The sequence below is a fragment of the Scophthalmus maximus genome, chromosome 11 (assembly GCF_022379125.1).
Source record: "Scophthalmus maximus strain ysfricsl-2021 chromosome 11, ASM2237912v1, whole genome shotgun sequence".
Classification (NCBI taxonomy): Eukaryota; Metazoa; Chordata; class Actinopteri; order Pleuronectiformes; family Scophthalmidae; genus Scophthalmus; species Scophthalmus maximus.
In genome coordinates this window covers 20766320-20786236 of record NC_061525.1, presented here as the reverse complement: position 1 = coordinate 20786236, position 19917 = coordinate 20766320, and the positions used below count along the sequence as shown (strand labels likewise).

Below are 19917 nucleotides of genomic sequence, written 5' to 3'. Positions count from 1 at the left end.
TGAATAATGTGAGCGGCTAAAACAAAAGGTGCAGCCTGTTATTTCAATCCTGGCAACAGAGGTCTATAACCCTCTGATTCATAACCTCGCGACGCAATCGTGGTGTTGAAGATTGGACACGTTGGCCCACACCTGTCTTTCCCACCACCCGCGAGCTCCATGCGGCGGTTGAGAGACACCTCTTTCTTCCTTTGGACACAGGACGCGGTGAGGTGCAGGCCAGCCCCGGCTTCAACCGTGAGTCCCCTCGGAGACGCTTTCAAGTCTGAATCTTCTATTTCTTTCGTAGGTTCATAAAATCCACCCGATTTATATTTGTTCCCCGGACAATGCGGCGGTCGCAGGGGAACAGTCGGGACATTCACGGATGGGCGTGTTGAGGTCAAGCGAAGATTGACTTTTGGAAAATAGGGCTATTCACGGATGTGAAGTGATGGAAAAAGCTTTTGAAAAATGTGTTTGAAAGAACACAGAAGAAGTATATATTCAGTCTGTTTTTTCTTTTTTTTTACCCCTTGAAGGTTAAGATGAAAGATTGGATTTGCTCAAGAATATTTCTGAGCAGCTGTCACGTGGGCCGCACGGTGGTGCAGTGGTTAGCACCTAGGTTCTGGGTTCGAGTCCCGGTTCAAACCGACCGGGGCCTTTCTGTGTGGAGTTTGCATGTTCTCCCCGTGTGTGCGTGGGTTCTCTCCGGGTTCTCCGGCTTCCTCCCACAGTCCAGAGACATGCAGAATGGGGTCAGGTTCATTGGAGACTCTAACTTGACCGTAGGTGTGAATGTGAGAGTGAATGGTCGTCTGTCTCTGTATGTGGCCCTGTGATAGGCTGGAGACCGGTCCAGGGTGAACCCCGCCTCTCGCCCAATGTCAGCTGGGATTGGCTCCAGCCCCCCCCCCCAAATTGGACTTTAAGTGGTGGTGGATGGATAAAATCAAAATATCACGTGGCGGAAAAATAATAAGGTGCAAGTTTTCTTTTGCTCAACAATAACCAGCATCTCACTGCGGCATTTTCACAAACACGTTTTCTTTTTCTCTCGATCTTAGATATAGCGGGGGAAAAGAAGTGTGTGTGTGTGTGTGTGTGTGTGTGTGTGTGTGAGAGAGAGAGAGAGAGAGAGAGACGGTGAAAGAGAGAGCGAGATGTTAGTTTTAGTGTAAAAATGTAAAAAAGAGTGTCATGAACGTGTTGTTAAAGGTCGTGTTAACTGTTTGCAACAGCACAATGACTCTCTTGGAGTTTTGTTGATGCACAGTTCAAGAGTGGATCGTGGGTGCACAGCTCTCCGTGGAAACGTCTTATCTTTGCCAGGTCATGTGACGTTTAAGTGTAATTTTTGTACATTACCTTCTTCATAATGAACTGGTCGATCTGAGAATGAACGAAACGTTTGACGTCCAAAGTTGCTTTGCGGTCATATGATGGATTATAGATAGAAAAAAAGCATTTGTCGAAATTATCAAGGCGCCAGATGCGGCGTGTCAGTCAAAGAACCGCGATGCGACTCGCGATGGGGATGTGTGAGGTTGTTCAAGCTCCACGTGTGAGCTTTTCGCCTCTCTATCGGAAAAACAGCTGGGGATAGCAGCACCCATAGCATTCACCCTCTGCCGGCTTCAGTTTACCGTGTTCACAAATTGAAGAAAAAAAGAATAATCACTGACTCTCGCAGCTGCGGCAAACCCTGCCGTGAATCTTCCTCCTCCCCGCCGCAAGGAAGGAAGGAAAGCACACAACACATGAACCTCACAAAAAGGGGGTTTACGATCGAGTCTGATTGCTCGACGTTCTCTCACGAGGAGCCGCGGCACTATTTGTGTCGACTGACTCTGACGCACGCACGCACGCCGCTCGGCCGTCGGATGGGACCTGCGGGCGAGCGGGTCGACCGGAGCAGTGCGACCATACCGAATCAGAGAAGCGAATCCACACACCACAGGTTTATAGGAAGAACCGAGAGGGGAAAAAAAGAGATACCTTTCTTCACGCCCGCGTTATGCATGTTGCGGCATATTCATCATATTCCAGGCTCATTGATCATTATTTGCGCTTCTGCATATCCGCCCCCTTCACCCACAGTTTGTGGACAACAGTGATGTACGCCCTCTGCATCGTTCACGATGGATCGCATCTTTAGCTGCTGACTCCCTTCCAGAGCAGACTGTACCTTCTTCATTCATCCCAGGTCTGTTTTTCCCGCCTGCCTGCCTCCTGCTCCGGGTTGCTGTTTGTTTGCGGGGGAGCGAGAGCGCAGGTAGCGATCGCGAGGCAGTGGGATCGTTAAACAGCCGCATCGAGGCCAAACCGCTGCGCGTCACTTTGAACATCAGCGTCTCGCTCGCACGCACGCACGCACGCGCGCGCGCGCACACACGCACGCACGCACACATTAAAAGATTCTTCATTTCACTTTTTAAATTTCCCAGCACCCGGCGCGTTAAAGGCCCGCTCTCCGTCTGAGCCGAAATCCGCGCCGAGCGTCTGGTGGGTCCCCCGTATGACAAGAGCGGCAATCAGTTTCCATGAGCCGGCGTCCCGGGGCAGGAGATTAAATTGCTTATTTGGATCCTGGGTTGAGAAAGTTTACTGCAAGCGCCTCTGAGGGATGCGGCAGTATATAGGAAAAAGAAAAAGGGGGGTGGTTTTGGAAAGCATCTCGAAACTCTTCCTTTCGACTGAGAGAATCAAGGTCGGCTTGTGGCTGCATTTGACGGCTCCTCCGTGTTCCTGTGGCGGTGTGGTAAAAGGATTCCACGGGAGTGGAGCAGGTGGCCAACAAGCAGGGCGCTCCACGTCAATGTTGAGTGTTTCAAGTTATGTAAAGAGAGCTCAGTCGTTTGAAACGCCGAGAGGCTGAAGCCCGATCTCATTGGCTCCGCGTGGGGGCGGTGCCTCTTCACCCGAGTGAACCCGCATGTCGTTCTTTTTCTCCTGTGTCTCCAGTTCCGGCCAACATCTACAAGGTGACGGAAGACATCACGGTGAACGAGGGCAGCAACGTGACGCTCAGCTGCTTGGCCAGTGGCAGGCCGGACCCTGCGATCACCTGGCGACTGCTCAACCCCTCAGGTAAGAGGCGTCCAATCAGTGCTCGCCGCCGCGTGTGTGTGTGTGTGTGTCAGTCGGGGTGTGCGTGTGTGTGTGTGTGTGTGTGTGTGTGTGTGCGTGTGCGTGTGTGTGTGTGCGTGTGCGTGTGTGTGTCAGTCGGGGTGTGTGTGTGTGTGTGTGTGCGTGTGTGTGCGTGTGTGTGTGTGTGCGTGTGTGTGTGTGTGCGTGTGTGCGTGTGTGTGTGTGTGCGTGCGTATAATCTCAACCCATTTCTCACAGTTCACCACACACACACACACACACACACACACACACACACACACACACACACACACACTAGGCATAAGATGCTCTTTCAAACTTCAGATCTTGACTTGTGTAAGACTCAGACCGTCACTGTGCAGCAGCCGCTCCGGAGCCGCGGCACTTTCCACGATGTGTGAGCAAATAGACTACGGGCTGCAACACGGCGGAGCGGATAGATTTTGCGCCCAAGTCAATATTTAGATGTTCCGCGGGAGCTTCTTCTGCAGTTCTCACCACACTTGGGCGGACAGTGTGCTGAAAACAGTTCTTCTTCTTCTCCTCCCTCCTAAATATTCACAACCTCATTTCTTTCACGCGCAAAAAAAACGATGCAGTGATGCCCAATGGTTTATCGTCATGGACACTTCTGAACAGCTTCACTCATAAATAATCTGTAGTGGGAGAATGAAATCACTGGAAATGAAGCGGTCGCGATCAAATGGGCTCCATTACAAGTTGCTGAGGCTCCCCTTGCGAAATGTCCACATTGCCACGGGTCCAGTAAGGTGGGAATAATGAAGTAAGCGATTTTAGGAGAAAGATTTCTTTTCAGTACGCACACAGAAGCGACAGCTAGCGAGTGTATTGGATTAGAATCGCTCACTGCCCCTTCAAGTCGTAATGAAGGTCTGCTCACAAACCGTCCTACCAGCCGCGAGGCCCTCAGCAGGTTTACGTTTCTGCCACGAGGAACTTGGCACTACGTACTCATGGTACTCATGGGTTTTCGCAGCGCATCCATCTCCAAACATGTGCTGCTCTCATGGCGATAATGCAACAATGATGGTTTGGTCTCATGGTCCATCTTCTGAGGACAGTGTGGTTCTTAAGTTTCTCTCCGACGGAATGATGTTTCTCGGGTGCACCGATACTTCATCAACCATTTGTTCTTCCCGTATGAGGTCTGTCGGGTACCCTTGCCATGTCGTCGTTTTACTCACACGCCGCAGCAGTGTGCATGTCGGCACGTCTCTCCGTACGGGAGCATTTCGCACATAGACGTGACGCCGTTGCTTTTGGAATTTGATTTCAATTTCGCAGGAAAGATACATGTCCACAAGCGCAGATAAGCTCGCGGCGTGACGGATGGAGACGCTCAAGTCGACGACACCTCCGCTTGATTACGGCCGCGTGCGTATATTGAACGCCGCTCGGTTTTTTGTCGCGTCTGTATCGCTTGCCGCGTCGTTTTGTCACAACCCACGACGCGTCCTCGTCAAAATTTAATTTCCGGCGCCTGCGGGCCGCGCGGTTTGGGTGTGGCCGCGTCTGCCTCTTTTGTCTGTTTCCATCAAGGCCGAGTGATTTGCTCAGCCCGATCCTGCGAGCCGTATGGATCTCGCCGCCCGCCTCACAGATATGTGATGAAAATCACTTCCCTCCAGCGAAAACCTCCGGAGCACTCGAGGGTTCAGGAGGTTACAAAGTTAGCGCAGTGCAGGCAGAGCCCCATTAGAAGTTGAGACGGATTTTGTTCCGAGAAAATAGATGGAGATGTGGCTGTAGAGGGACGAGAGAGGTAATATGAAATAGCTGCAATACAGACTCGGCCTTGCTACATACACCTCTGCAATGTTCTTCAAAGTTGCTTCCACGCCGTCGATTTTCTTTTCATTATTCACTTTTTTTTTCTATGTTTTTGTTTGGAGAGTAGTGGGCAAGACCACCTCTGACAAGTCTTTGTTCTTTTCATAAAAAAAAAAAAAAAAGACTGTGAACACTGAAGGAGAAACTGCGCCTGGCGGACGGAAAATCCTGTCAGTCGTCCGGGAAGGATTGGATCCTGTAAGTGCACACGGGCACATGTGGCTCCCCGAGATGTGGGGGGGGGGTCCCACACTATTTTGCAAAACACTGGCGCTGTTGTTTATTTTTTTGTTGCTGATCTGCGGGTGTATTTTTCGCACCCCCAGAATCCATAAGTCTAACCCAGTTCGAGAGCGCGTGCGTGGGGGGGGGCGACTGCTGCGAGAGATAATGATGTCTGGCAGCCTGCGAGGTCTCGCTGCCTCACGCCTTCGCCCTGCCTGGGCGGGGGAAGCGCCGCCTTCGCTCAGCCCGGCGAGGACTATTTTGCTGCGACCGCAGACACTGTGTGTTTGGCGAGACAAAGGAAAAGGAAAAAGTCCAAGTCAAGAGTCGAGTTCGCTCGTGAAGCATGGGCGGATCAAGCTCGCGTCTCCACAACGGTTCTAGCGTACAGACAACGTGGGAACTTCCAGACGTGCTACGGCAAAATGAACTGTATTTTTATGGTCGTAAATACGGTGGCCCTGAGAGCTCACAGCACTGCAACATAAGAAAACACAAAACACGAGCGCATTTAGAAAAAAACCCGCCTGCAAACCCCTGCAACACAACGCATTGGGGAAAAGCGCTGCAAAAAGGCCGCGATGAAACGGAGGTGTTTCCGGAGGACACTTGAAAGTGATGCACCCGTCTGAATCATGTTAAAATAAATCAAAAACACTCTAACATTCCAACGACACTGACGGGAAGAGAGCCTTAATGGCGCTGTGAGTCGAATCCGCCGCAGCGACAAGCGTGTCCAGACATGTGCATCACTTTTAAGTGTCCTCTGGAAACACTTCTGTTTCGTTGCGGTCAATTTGCACAAATTCTCCTCAAAGCGTTGTTGTGCTCTTTGCAGCGCCTTAAATCTTCTTCTAAATGCTGCGCATGTGTTCTCAACTCGATGAAGATGTTTCTCTTAATTCGCTTGCTGTTTCGTCTACGTGCGCGTGTTTTCTTATGTTGCAGGGCTGTGAGCTCTCAGGGCCACCGCACGTAGAAGGCATAAAAGAGCCACGATTGTGATTATTTAAAGTGTGATACTTCGTTTTAAAAAGCCTCCGGCGAAAGGTTAAAAAGAAAGTGATAACGATTAGCAGCAGCTGAAGATCACCTCTTTATTTGGGTCTGAAGTAATTTCGCCTCGTACACATTAGTCACACCAAGCAACAATAAAACCTGATTAACGGGTTCGCAGAGTCACGCATGAAGCGAACTGAAGAGCAGGCAGAGCCCACTGGATATGAGCAGCATTCGACTAATTATGCGAGCGAAGCCGCCTCATTGAGTGGCTCAAATTAGCATCGGGGCGCCGTTCACCACTTACATGGAAAGCACACATTCACACGCACGCGCGCACACACACACACACACACACACACACACACACACACACACGAACATCGGTGTCGTGAGGTCACGGCAGCGAACTCGGGCTGTTGTTTTGTTCGCGTGAAGCGGAAAATGAATTAGCCTGAACTATGCTCAGGTGCCTAAGCGGTCTTTCCAAAGACTTATTATTTACCGCTGTACATTAACGAAAAGACAAGCCAAGTCGACGCTCACACCTTTAATTTGGCGCTGGACTTTTTGGTCTTCAGTGCCATCTCCCATCTGCTTTTAAGAGCATAAGCTTGAAGACAGAAGAAGGAGAAGGAGGAGCTGTGCATCAAGAAAAAGAAAGTGAATATGTCTTAAAGGCAATATGGTAGTTCAGTGCTTTTACACTGTCAATGTTCACTGTCAGTCAGATTTACAGTGTAAATGATTAGTTGCTTCATTGATTAGTGAGCAACTAATCATCATTAATCATTTACTGGTTTGAAAGTAAAGTCTTAATACTTCCTGGCTTCCTTCATCGTCTTTGATAAATATATATATATATATATATATCATTTTTAATTATTTTTGTTTCAGTTGTCTTACTGACTGACAAGATACGTAATTGAAAAATGTCACTTTAATCTTTGGGAAATTGTGCCGTGGGTATTTTTTCTCCTTCTTCTGAAACTTTACAGAGCAAACGAGAAAAATGGTTTCTTGAGGAAAGAATCAGCGGATGAATCATTAATGAAGTTAATCACGCCGTCCCACAGTATTCACAGTCGATTCAATTCTGTGACACGGGGCGGCCGTGGCTCGGAGGGTAGAGCGGGCCGTCCACTGATCGGTGGTTCAATCCCCAGAAGTCCTTTGCGTTCCGGCTGCATGTGAAGGGGATGTACGATAGAAGGATGTACATATACGATGATATATAATGTATAGAAGCGCTGTATGGATGTGTGTGTGTGTTCGTGTGTAGCACTTTGAGTGGCCGTTAGGACAAGGCTCTACACAAACGCTGTAGATCACATTTAAATAACCACACTTCATGTACTGTATAGAAGTCGGATAACACACTCCAGCAAGAATATTAAACCCAAAGGCAAATATCGGGGTTCTATTAAGTTTTCAAACATTCAACAAAACTCAAAGTGTAATTTATACCTTGCACGGAGAGACTCAATCATCCCGCAACAACAAAGAACAATTACCATTTAGTCAAACTGACTAAACAGTCAAAACCTGTGACTGCAAAACAAACAAGCTGACAAACTGATTATAACAACCCAGGAAGTTTCATCATCTCTTATTTCTCTCAAGTAAAAAACCCGAAACAATCCCCATGCAATTCACACGAGGGCCAAGCGACGCCTCCCCAAGCTGCGGGCCGAGCGTTTTTGGGCGGACCTGTCAAAATTCCCTAATTCCGTCGCGGCAAATTAGTTTATGAGGCAGTTGATGGCGGCGTTTCTCAGGGTGTCCACGTCGATTATGCCTGTCATCTCGGGGGCCGTTCACACTGGAACTGCTCTCTCCTCTCGGCGCCGCACAGTCTTATTCCTCCGTTGTTGTTTGCCCGCGTCGCTCAGTTATCGCGAGGCTAATTCGATTACAAACCGACGTGTTTGGTTTTCTTGATGACCAAAATAATGGCACACGGGGATGGATTGAAGGACAAAACAAAAAGCTTGAACAGTGCAGAGGGTACGTACAGTGTATATATATACTTAAAATAAGTATTCACGACAGTATATTGTCGTGAATAAAGACACACACACACATACACTCACGCAACACGAATTATTGCAACGTGATGTAAACATTATGAATGTTGTATGATCGTGCGACATGTATGAGAGTTAGTCATTTTAACTAAAGTACTTGTGTGTGTGTAATGATATGTTGTGACCATTTATAAGTAGACAATTAGCCTCGGCTGGAAATAAAACCTGCATTATGTTATTGTAACCTGTTCCTGTTCCCTGACAAATAAACCCTTGAGAAAAATAAAAAAAATAAAAAAAATCAGGCTACATCCAAAAATAGATCGATAATTACAAAGTGGCGCCCGCACCAGTTCACTGAAAAGCCTCTTATTTGTTGTTTGGCTTATAAAACCAGACTGGAAGCAAAGTTGTAATGATTACCACAATTACAAATAATGGTCTGAATAAAAACGTCAACGGCCGCAGTCGTTCAATTGACTCCTCCGTCGTCTTGGCGAGTGGTTAGTCTCGTCGCCACGGTGACAAAGGTGCCCCCGACCGTAATGAAGTAATCATTAGACCGCCGCGTTCCCCGAACCTTAAAAGCCCTGAAAGCGTTTTCTTCTCAATCGGCCTGTGGCGACGCTTTGTGCGAGTGTCTGACATGAGCTCATTAAAACATTTCACAGCAGAGATTTTGCCGTTTCGCTTTTTAACGTCTGGGCTCTTCTCACATTCGTGGGGCTCGAGCCGATGATGGGAACTCTTTGTGACCGCTCCCCGAATCAAGGGAGTTGTGTGGGGGAAGATTAAAATGCATGCTCACTGATAACGCCATGTCCATTATATATAGGTTTTATTACACTAGTTTTTACATTTTTATTTTTACCACTTAGAGGCTCAGTTCTGTTATTTTGTGCCAAGTTACGGAGCTTTCAGAGAAATGCGTGTTTCCCTGTCACGAGTGCGACCTGAACGTTGACGCGAACGGTATTTCACGAGTCTAAAAACGTACAATAACTCCTGGACACATACATCTGTGCGCCATTTAAATCAAAACCTCGTCAATCTTGTTGCTCGGAGGCCAATTTTCAGGGGCCTTCTTTTTTTACCTTCTTTTTTTACCACAATCCGTCTCCAGTCAGTTGCCTTTGTGCGTAAACCGAAGCGAACCTCATCAGTCGTGACACGGGGTCTACGTGACGCATCTCGCCTTCAAGGTCGGGAAGCAGAGCTTCCACGTGTCATTCTGAGGAGCGGCTGCAATCGAAGCTGAAAAAGTCTCCGAAGACTGAAGAGTACATCGCTGGAAGTGATGCTGTCCTCAGGGAAGGAAGGAAGAAAAAAAAGAGCAGGGGGACGGGAAGGAGCCGGAGAGACAGAACGGGGCCGCGGTTGGAGTGTGCAAATGGCCAGATTCATCAGATGTGCAATCATTCTTATGATTAGTTGTAGCGAGTCCACTCGTTAATTAATGTTCAATTATGCATCCGAGATCCTCACCTCTCCGGTGTAATAGAGTTTGTCAGTCAGCCGGCGCTGCGGGGAGAGAGGCGACCGCGGTGAACCTCGGATCCGCTCGAGCAAAGACAGACACGTCTGGCCACGGGAGGAGCTCGCTGGTGAGAAGTGGCGCGACGGTGGTGATTTAAATTGAGGTCATAAAGAATGCCTTGACTTATTTATGTTGACCCCCCCCCCCCCCCCCCCCCCTCAACTCCAATTACCTGTCCATCAGCAGCCGCGCCGCGTCCTTCGGCGACACACCGGGCCCATAAGGTGCCTCCGGATAGCAGCCTTCCGCTAACTGCGAACGGCGCACGCTGTGAATCTACCACGACAGTTTCGTCACGACAAAGACATCCGTCCGGGTGAATTGATTTGGACCGCCGCCCACGCTCCTGCACTATATGATCCGGCCGAATATGAAAGCCGTAACCCTTTTTATAACAGCTCTTGGCGGGGCGGCCTTTTAGAGGTTTGACGCTGAGCGCCCTTGACACTCCTCCTGCGGCAGGCCTCGGCAGAGTGTCGGCCCCGCTCCGGGGGCCGCGCTCGTGAGAGACTCCCCTGGACCGTCACGTTGCCTCTGGACGTCTGCCTCTCCCTGGTCCCCGCCTCCGACTCCTTGTCATTTCATCCTGCGCCGTCCGCTCCGTCTCCCTCTGGCTCAGTTTGCGCTCTCCGTGTGCCTCCTCTTCTCTCCGTCATCCTGCCGTCTCTCCCCCACCCTGCCGAGTCTTGACAGTCGAGTTCGCTTGTCCTTTTCCCTGCACCTCATCTCGCTGTCTGGGGAGAAAGACACACGGAGGCTATACAGGCGCAACACACACACACACACACACACACACACGGACACACACATATCTCCGTCTCTCAGGAGGGAGTGGAGTAGGCAAGAGTGGAGATACATAGGTGTCTCCGTGATGTAACTCCTGTGTAGCCGTGAGTGGGCGAGCAGATTAGGCAGGAGACACACACACACACACACACACACACACACACACACAGACACACACATCACTGTGTGCCGGGCTGCCAGTGACAGAGAGTAGCTGACATGCCTGCTGATTGTGGGAGTGAAGTGTCGGCTGGTGACGGATCCTTGTCAGGGCAGCCCGGGTCGAACCAGCCGCTCCGTGTGTCCAGCTGTGTAAACCAATGTGTGTGTGTGTGTGTGTGTGTGTGTGTGTGTGTGTGTGTGTGTGTTTTGGTGTGCGCGGGCTGAACACCTGCCTTTTTTGGGGGGGGGGGGGGGAGCGAGGGGGGAACGCAGCTGCTCATCCGTCTCCCAGCAGGTCTCAGATCCGCCGCCGCTCACCGCTTGCGTGTTTGTTTGCGAGCGGGCGCGGCGTCAGCAGCTGGTCCGAAAAATCAGCCCGCTCCCGTCGACCACTGCGCGCGGAGCATCACGAGCACAGCTTGCCCCTGTGTCTGGCCGGCCTCATTAGGCGCAGTCGCCGCTGGGCGGGCTGAACAGCGCGGCGAACACTTGTTTTAGAGTCGCAACTGTACGGACACTCAGCAAAAAGAAAAGAAAAAAGAAGGAGAAGGAGAAGCAGGTTTCGGAGTCCATGAGCACTTTTTCAAGAGACTCGCGGCCCCTCGGGGGGCCGGTAGCCTGAAGGGAGGAAGTGAGCTCATGACTTTGATGCTTTCTGATTATGTGAGGTGAGGAAATAGAAACAGAAGAAGAAGACACACAGTCGTACAAATACTGTGGTCAGTTTGGGCAGTTCCATGTACAGTGTTGTGGCAGATTAACGCCAAAAAAAAAAAAATACTAATCAAAATAGGGGAGAAACATATTAAAAAGCATATGAATATTAAATGCTGTGGCCTTCACAGTCCCCGGTGCTCAAACTAAATCGTTTCCCATGGGAGTGACGTGTCAGACCCATCTTCCACAAATGAGGGAATATCTGCCGGAAGAACAGTTGTCATCTCCCGGGCAGGTTTCCAGAGACTCGTGGAGAATCTGTGCGGGGGGGGGGGGGGGGGGGGGGGGCTGGAACTGTCCCGCAGGCTCCCGGCGGAGCATCATCTCACTAATGGCGTACTCACATCATGACAGGAGAACAGCTCCCCTCCGTCGTGAATGTGGTCAGGTGTGTTGCGGGGACATGGACTGAACCGTCATCACATTGAGACCAACTTTTTCGAAACATCCGCTGGACCTTCAGATTCAACGTTTTACAAAACCGACGACTGCACCCTGTCGCTCTTTGAAAGAGTCAGAAGTAGACCAGATGAGGGGGTTTTTAATTAGCTGCTGCAAATAATGATTGGTGATTATTTTCTACATGATGAAATCATTTGCGGAGGTTGTTTTGTTTAAGAAACATCAACAGCGATTCCAATATCGTTGGGCCCAAAGTGACTTCATCCAATCCCGTGTTGTTGTTGTTGTTGTTGTTGTTTTTATGAGCAGCAGTTCAAAACCCCCCAAAATATTCAATTAAGTTTAAAGTAAAGACCAAGAAAAGCAGCAATTTCTCACATTTAATAACCTTGAACCATCAAATGTTTTCATGTTTCTGCTTGAATTAGGCTGAATGTGTTTGATATGAAGATTAACAAAATGGCTGCTGATTAAATTCTGTTCGTCGATGATCGTTAATCAACAAACCGCAGCGCCGTCCTGGTTGAGGACTTAAAACTGTTCATTGTTATTCTACAAACAATGTTTCTAGTTGTTTTGGATTTTGTGGGAGGGAAACAATCTGATATTCAAATATAATTATGATTAATAAAATGACATTAGTCTTTCTTGTCTAAAGGTTTTAATATTTCGAGAATTAAGTGTGAATATGACAAGAAAGATAATTATCTAAATGTTTAAGAATAATCCATTAAAACACTTTTCTATAACAATTTCAAATATATTCTCATTATTTGGAATTTTTGTTTGGTTTTTGCTTTCTGAAATTAGGACTTTTAACTGCCAGATAATATTTTTTATTAAAATAATGAATTTATTATTTCATTCTTTGTCAATATATTATTACAAAAAATCTCTGATTTAGTTTGTCCCCGGCAAAAAAGAATATTCAAAATAAAATCTGGGGACTAAAAGTGGTGACATGGAGCGATGTCATGTGTCAGTTACAGTGCAGGGAGATGAATATGTCATTTTGCACCATAGGCAGATGATTTACAGGCTATTATGCAGCTGCTGCATTATAAAACTGATAGAGTCACGGTCACGTTGGAACGAGTGCATATGACAAGGATAGATCCTTGGCCTACTGGCAACAAATACACTCTCTCTCTCACACACACACACACACACACACACAACCTTGTGCATCTGTCTTTTACGTGCACCTTTTGACGACATTCACGAAGCCTCCAGCCTCTCGTGCAGAACTGCGCCAACGTGGTTATGAGTCAATCCATCGACCGCCGTTTGCCCGGGGTCATGCCAGTCGTGCGTTAAAGTCCTTGAAAATAACATGATAGTGTTGATCATAAAATACAAGTATGGCGTCTGGGTCCTCTGTGTGTCATTCAATCGGCTGATCTACTTCTCTTGCTACTTTGGACATTTTGTCCAGGTACCAACCCGTAAGCGGTATCAATCACTTACTTGCTATGTACTACCTGTATTCTATGCATAATTCCACTAGAGGGCGCACCACAGAACTATGTAAGTCAAAAAAAAAACATGACGACACCCGAGGCGTGTCATAGAGAGTATGGGGCCCTAAATCAACGACGTCATGGTGATGGCCAGCCTCACCCCGACACTGCCCCTTGTGTTCAGGGTGCGTGTTGCATCTCGCATTAATTCTCCGAGGACACGGACGCTAGATACGCGAGGCAGCCGTGATGCGTGCGCGCAGCTGAAAGTGAACATCCCCAGCGTTTTTGGCAAGTCTCGAAGTCTGTGGATCCAAAGAGTTGTTTTAAAAGCAAGAGGTGGAAGGCAACAGGTGAAGGCGAAGCTAAAAGGGGGCGTCAGAAGAGCGATCTGGGCTCGGTGAAGCAGCACGCGAGTCAGGATGTGCCAAGGAACTCAGGTCGGGCGAGGAGGAGCCTCATTTTTAGCTCGCTCGCTCTGTGGTCCTCCAACATTTGTGGCACAAAAGTATCCGCGGGATCCACCGACCCCACCGCAGTGAGATCGAACAGCGATACACTGCTGATTGATGATCATCCGTTTGAATTATCGGCGTGCGTCGTGCTGCGCCGCCGCGTTGTTGTGCGCGCGTGGGCATTAGCGGTTCACTTTGTGTAATCTGATATTGATTGGTGTGTTCAAATAGCAGAGGAAGTCCAAATGTCTACGTTGGAAGAGAACAGGAGGAGAGAGCAATGCGGACTGGGACAGATGAGACACCAAGAGGGCGAGAGAGCGAGAGAGGTGATGAGGAGGAGAGCATCGGACGGACAGAACCGACACTGTGTCAACGCCGTTTGTCAGAGTTCGCGAGGAGCAGAGTACGGAGGCCCGGAAGGGGAAGAAGGAGAGAAAAAAAGAGACGTTCTTTTGCCTCAAATATATAAAGGCATCAAACCAGTGATTGGCAAGAGAGAGAGACATCTGAAGAGACTACGCAAGGCGCCCTGACCCGGCGGCCGTGGTTGAATTCATTGGCATTGGTTACGCCGAGATCTCGCAGAAGTTTTTTGCGGGATCTCGCACAAGTACGTTCAATTTTTTTCCCCCCATGTCCCTTCCAGGGCTCCTTAGCACAGGGTCTCACCTTTCTTTTGATTTTACTCTGACATATTAATCGGTTGGCAATCAACTACTAAATTAATCGCCAAGTATGTGGATAACCTATTAATCGGTGGTTTTCGTGGCGAAAGAAAAATCAAAATTCTCTGATTTCATCTTCTTAAATGTGAATATTTTCTGGTTTCTTTGCTCCTCTGCGACAGTGGAATTAATATCTTTGGTGTTTGGACAAAACAAAACATCATCTTTTCTTTGGAAACACGATCGAAACTTTCCACCATTTCATGGACCAGACAACTCGTCGACCAATCGAGAAGATAATCGACAGATCGATCGATTATGAAGATGATCGTAAGGTGCAGCGCTGCGTTGAGCCCCCTGGTGTTCAACGATCCTAACAACCCCTCCGACTGAGTCTGTCACACTTGTTGGTGTGAGGTTCTTCTGACGTGAATGACGCGCTCTCCTGCGTCGGCGTGTACGAACACATGGATGGTTGGCGTGCGGGCGTGCGACGGGGGAAGAGGAAGGAAGGGCGAGAGAGAGCGAGAGGGCCGATGAAAACAGTGACAGAGGAGTAGGAAGCGAAGCGCGGCGCCCGACCTTGCTTAACACAAAGCCTCTTCTCCCGTGGCGAACGCAGGCCCAGAGACTCTCTCTCCGGGCAGTAATGAGAAGTCTCGCCACAACAATGGGCGAAGATGCGTTTATCAGCCGAGGGGAGGAAGGAGCCGACAACCCCCGGCTCGATCCCCTTCACGGCAAGTCAATTGCTAAACCCCCTCTATTCTGCTTTTTATCAACAATGAATCTCCTTCGAGAAACCTCCCACACACACACACACGATATAGACTCAGAAGCCGCGCAACGTGCGGCCGCACCGAGAGAAACCGCACCAGAGGTATGTGAGGAAGTCGTAGAAGGAGAAGAAGAAGAAGAAGAAGGTGAGAAAGTGAGCTAGAGAGAGGAATGACAGCTGCACCGCTCCACTGTGCGTACCAGTCCTCCAGCTCAAGAAGCGGCAAATAAACAGCCGTCGTGTTTTTTTTGGGCTCCATCACCTGTGTCGTTTCTGCACCGCCGGCAGCAGCAGCAGCAGCAGCAGCAGCAAATGGCTCGTGAACAAAATGTGGCAAGTTCTCTTTTTGTCCAAACGATGTTGTTCACGCGGGGTTCACGTTGGAATCCGGGCAACGACAGCAAGAAAGAAACCTTAACAAGCAGAGGGGTTTTTTGAGTGTGTGTGTGTTTCCATTTGCAAAGGATGCAAGACATCGGAGAGTTTTCCTCAATTACCAGAGAGAGGAAATGACAAAGATGCATTTTTATTTTATTGACGCGCGAGGATATTTATTTCATCTTGAACAAACGCCTGACGCTACGACAGCAGCACTGCTCCCCCACAGGTAGAGAGACTCGCCTCCCATGGCTTGTTGCTGTTCGGCTTTGGCAACGCACTCTCAGCAAAGTCATGAGTGAGTTTAGTTTCCCTGAGCTCAGTCATCTCTTTATTATCTCCACCGAGAGGAATGTGGCGACATGAGGACGGTAACTCTGTAGTTATGTTGTTGACCCTTCGTTTAAATCGCCGGCCGGCTCCTGACAGAAAGATGGCCGCCGTGTGGCCGTGTTAGATAACGCCAGGACCAACTGTCCACACGCCAATGTGCTCACACACACACACACACACACACACACGGAGGAGAATGCCGGGTTGTGTGCATGTGTGAAGACTCACACACTTTCAAACAGTCCCGCAGACAAAAGGAAAATAAATGTTCCTCGCGCTTTTATGCCACTCGACTCTGAAGTTTTCTCGAATCAGCTGCTTAGCATAAATTAGCATTCGCAAAATAAATGTAGCGTTGCACACGGTGGTAAAGTGATGCTGATGAATGATTCATGGGCCCATGCAAATGAGCGCCATCCAGTTGCCAGCCGAAGTCGCTGGCTTGTGATTCACATCGCTGACCCCGCCGCCGCCTCGTCTGCCTCCCCCCTCGCTCTCCCCCACTCTGGCCCCCCCCCCTGCTTTGGGAGGTGACGGGGTGGGTTAGGGTCACATGTGTGGACCTACAGGACGAGTGTCCACGTCAATCCTTCCAATTGACGTGAAAAACTTACAAGTTGCTCACTCAAACTGGAAATTGCCGGTGCAATGCAAATGAGTATTTGTAGGCCTGGACGTCAAACAGCCCCCCCCCCACACCATTTCCACCTCGCTTCCAAAAAGCCTGCTGTTTACGCACCCCAAAGGCCGCCAGGCTTTCAACAGAATAATGTGTGGAAACAGGGAGCAATTACTGTACGTGCATTGTCTTTTCAGAATGGCTAGCGCCGGGCTGCATAGCAATTTAGATGATGGCAGAAAAACAATTTGAGCTTGGTCTCGGAGACATTGGGGGGGAAGGGCGGGTTTGAAAAGAACACATTCCGATTTCTCATTCAAAGAAAAAAGACATACAGCAATAATTGATTTTCCCGTCACTGCTCGGCCGTAAGGAGCACATTTGTTGAACTTTGGATAGTCACCTTTTGACTCTTTACATTTAGTTTTTTCCCGACAAATTTTATAAGCTTTCAAATGATAAGGGCTCTGGGGACTAGCCCGTCGAGTTGATGTATTTGCTCGTATTCTTTAACCGTCACCCTTACCTTTACAAGCTCATCAGCCATGTGTCGGTAAAGTAAATACCTACAGGCGAAAAAAAGTATTTGTGGCGTTCCTCCTGTGACCAGTAGAGGCGCTATTTTAGGAAACTGTCGATGTTGTCGTTTTTACCACGTACAAAAAAGACTTTGTCGTATGAGTTGTTCCTAAGCAACTCCGTGAAGATAGGATTTTTGGATCTGGTTTTGCAGTTCTGCCCAACAATCATGGAATGGTCTCGTTCTAAAATTAGATCATGCGGCCCCCTAAAAATGGGACACCTTGAGAAATTATTACCAGCACAAAATTGGAACAGATTATGACTTTTTTTGTATAGCAAAACCTTAGCTGCATGCAGAAACATTATATTTCGCTGGTGAAGGATGAGCTGCAGTTTATATTTTTGACAGGGAGATGCTTTATCTGTCAGAGTGCCACAGTTCAGTGGTCTAAAAACCCTTCTGCCACCGCATTCCAGCTAATGCTGTTCTGAAGATAGCACGCTGTTCTTGCAGAGTAAAAAAAAAAGAGAAGGCAATGCATTCTACAGAGTATTCTCTGCTCCCCATTGTGAATTCTATTGTTAGAGTTACTCAATGCTACGCCGACACTTGCTTGCCCCCTATACTCCAAGTGTTCCAGGAGAAAAGTTGGAGAAGAACATTTAATGATGCACATGTGGTGGGGAAAAAAGCAAGATAAGGACTGTGTTACGCTGCCTGCAGTGTGTTTATACGGATACCTATCTACTTATATATCCTTTAGCTGAATGAATAATTCCATTTAATTAATCAAATAGCTGTACCAACCCATGATATGGTCGAATAGAAGTTTGCAGTGATTGAACAAGTGCTTTTTATTGGTCGGATAACTTCTTCGATTTACATTAAAGCTACAAGTACATTGTGTAATATTTAGAAGAACTTATTCAAAGAAATCTAATATATTATCCATTACTATGTGTTCATAGATGTACAATCACTTGCGACAAAGAACCAATGTTTTTCCGTCAACTTTGAGGCATTCGCTGCCGGAAACCGGATATGGAATCAGTGGTGCGCCACCACAAAGTGTCCCCTGTCGGGTGCTCAGTTGGTTGCAGTTTGCAAATTTACGACCAGATCACAGAAAATTACACACTGGGGCTTTAAGTGTGAGTGTTGCGATTGTGTTAGCAACATTACTGTCATGTCTTTCTTTCTGGCTAGAAATGTCTTGTAATCAGTGACGAGAGGCTTTATGTTGAGAGGTGAGGCAACATGAATAGAGACAAAGTCTGCATAACAGTTGGTCGTAGAGGGAAGAATGAGTCAAACACAAGACTTTCATAGCAGGCTGTGGGGGTTAGGGTTCTGTTTTTCACTTGGTTAACTTATCATTTTCAGTTTTTCTTTTTCTTTCATTTCTGGCAGAACGCGAGCGGAACAGCTGCGAGCCGTAAAAAGCTATTTTTCACGCACCTTCCCCTGTTTGTTTTGAGTGATTACTATGAATCATAGTGAAATTGGCCATCAGGAGCCCCGGGAGGAGGATCCCAGTGGGCTTCTTTCGTTTGGAAGGAATACACATGTAATCCATCCCTGTCCGTCCCTTCACTGGCACCTTCTATGTGCCTGTCATGTGGAGTGGCCATGGCAGATGTTTGCCTTCAGGGCTTTCTGGCCAAAAAGTTGCCTTGGATTTTTGTACAGACGTTCGTAATTCCCCAGGCGTTAAAGCCCACTGATGTCGGTGGTCACCCGGTCACTCGTCTAGCGCCATCATCAGGTTCAAATTGATGACGAAGATGACGAAGTGTCAACGGAGAATAATTGTAGTCGCTCCTTTTGCTTCCTTTACTTAATTTACTCTTTTCCTCTCTTTCACCCACTCCCCCTCCTTCTAGCCAGATTAGCATAAAAATGCAATGATATAATATTGTGTGATTCCAGGGTTCAATGGGCTTGTCTAATGTGCACACTTTGAATCAGTGACTGCGCTCGGCGCTCCCTGAACAAAAAATAGAAAAAGCCTCTCGGAAATGTGTCTGCGCCCCCAAAGCTCACCAGGCATGAAGACGATTACGCTTCCACACATGCAGTGTAGCATAGACACACACACACATGCGCACGCGCACACACTTGAAACCAATTCCCCCCTAGACAAGATTAACCAATCTATCTTCATTACGCTTCATTAAAAAGATAAAGTGGGAAGCGCACACTTCATACGCAGTGTAAGCAGTATCGTCCTGGAGGGGCGCGGACAAAGGCGCGTGAAGTGCCGGTTTTTGTAATCAGTTGTTTCTTTGGACAGCGCGTCACGTTCCAGTCATCCTTCGTGATTGAGCTGCTCTCTCTCTCTGTGTACAGCAGGTTGGATTGCTGACAGTTAATTGCGGCGCCGCGACGGCTAGTCGAGCCGCCGCCGCCTCTCGTCTGTCATTTCAATTCTCTCCTTTCCTTGTTGCCACTCCTCTCTGTTCTTTGATCTCGTCAGTCACCTGGTTCCCTCTCTCTATCTCTTCATCCAGCACCAAACCAAAGCACTGGGGAGCAGACCGAGCCTCGGTCGAATTTCCATGGCAACAGTTTTTCAATCATGCCCCTCCAATCGCGTTGCCCGGGCAGTTTGTTCAGGGAGAGCCGAGTGTGGTCTGCTGCAGACTCTGATCGTGATCCCGCTGATCTTTCAATCAGCGTGGAATGATACAGTGTCAACTGACCTCCATCTCCGTCAGGCATCGTGATTTTGATTCCATTTTTTCATGGCCCATGATTTGCAGATATGTGGCGTTTGAGCTTGAGGCATGTGTAAAAAAGTGTCTTTCGGGGGGGTTGTTGCCCCTTGTTTTAAGTGAATTTCATGGCCTGAAATGGCTCGGCACTTAGGTTCACCGAGGCACAACAGGTTGTTTTCCAACTAAC

General features: G+C 48.3%; 1 protein-coding gene across 4 annotated transcripts in view; it reads left to right on the top strand.

Annotated features, from left to right (window-relative positions):
- Window positions 1–19917, top strand: part of LOC118299476 (limbic system associated membrane protein) — a 493821-nt gene that overhangs the window by 459275 nt on the left and 14629 nt on the right. For all 4 annotated transcript variants that reach the window (XM_035623272.2, XM_035623271.2, XM_035623270.2 and 1 more), the window contains one exon: window positions 2947–3072. In XM_035623272.2, coding sequence (XP_035479165.1) covers window positions 2947–3072 — 126 coding nt within the window. The remainder of the gene's footprint in view (window positions 1–2946; window positions 3073–19917) is intronic.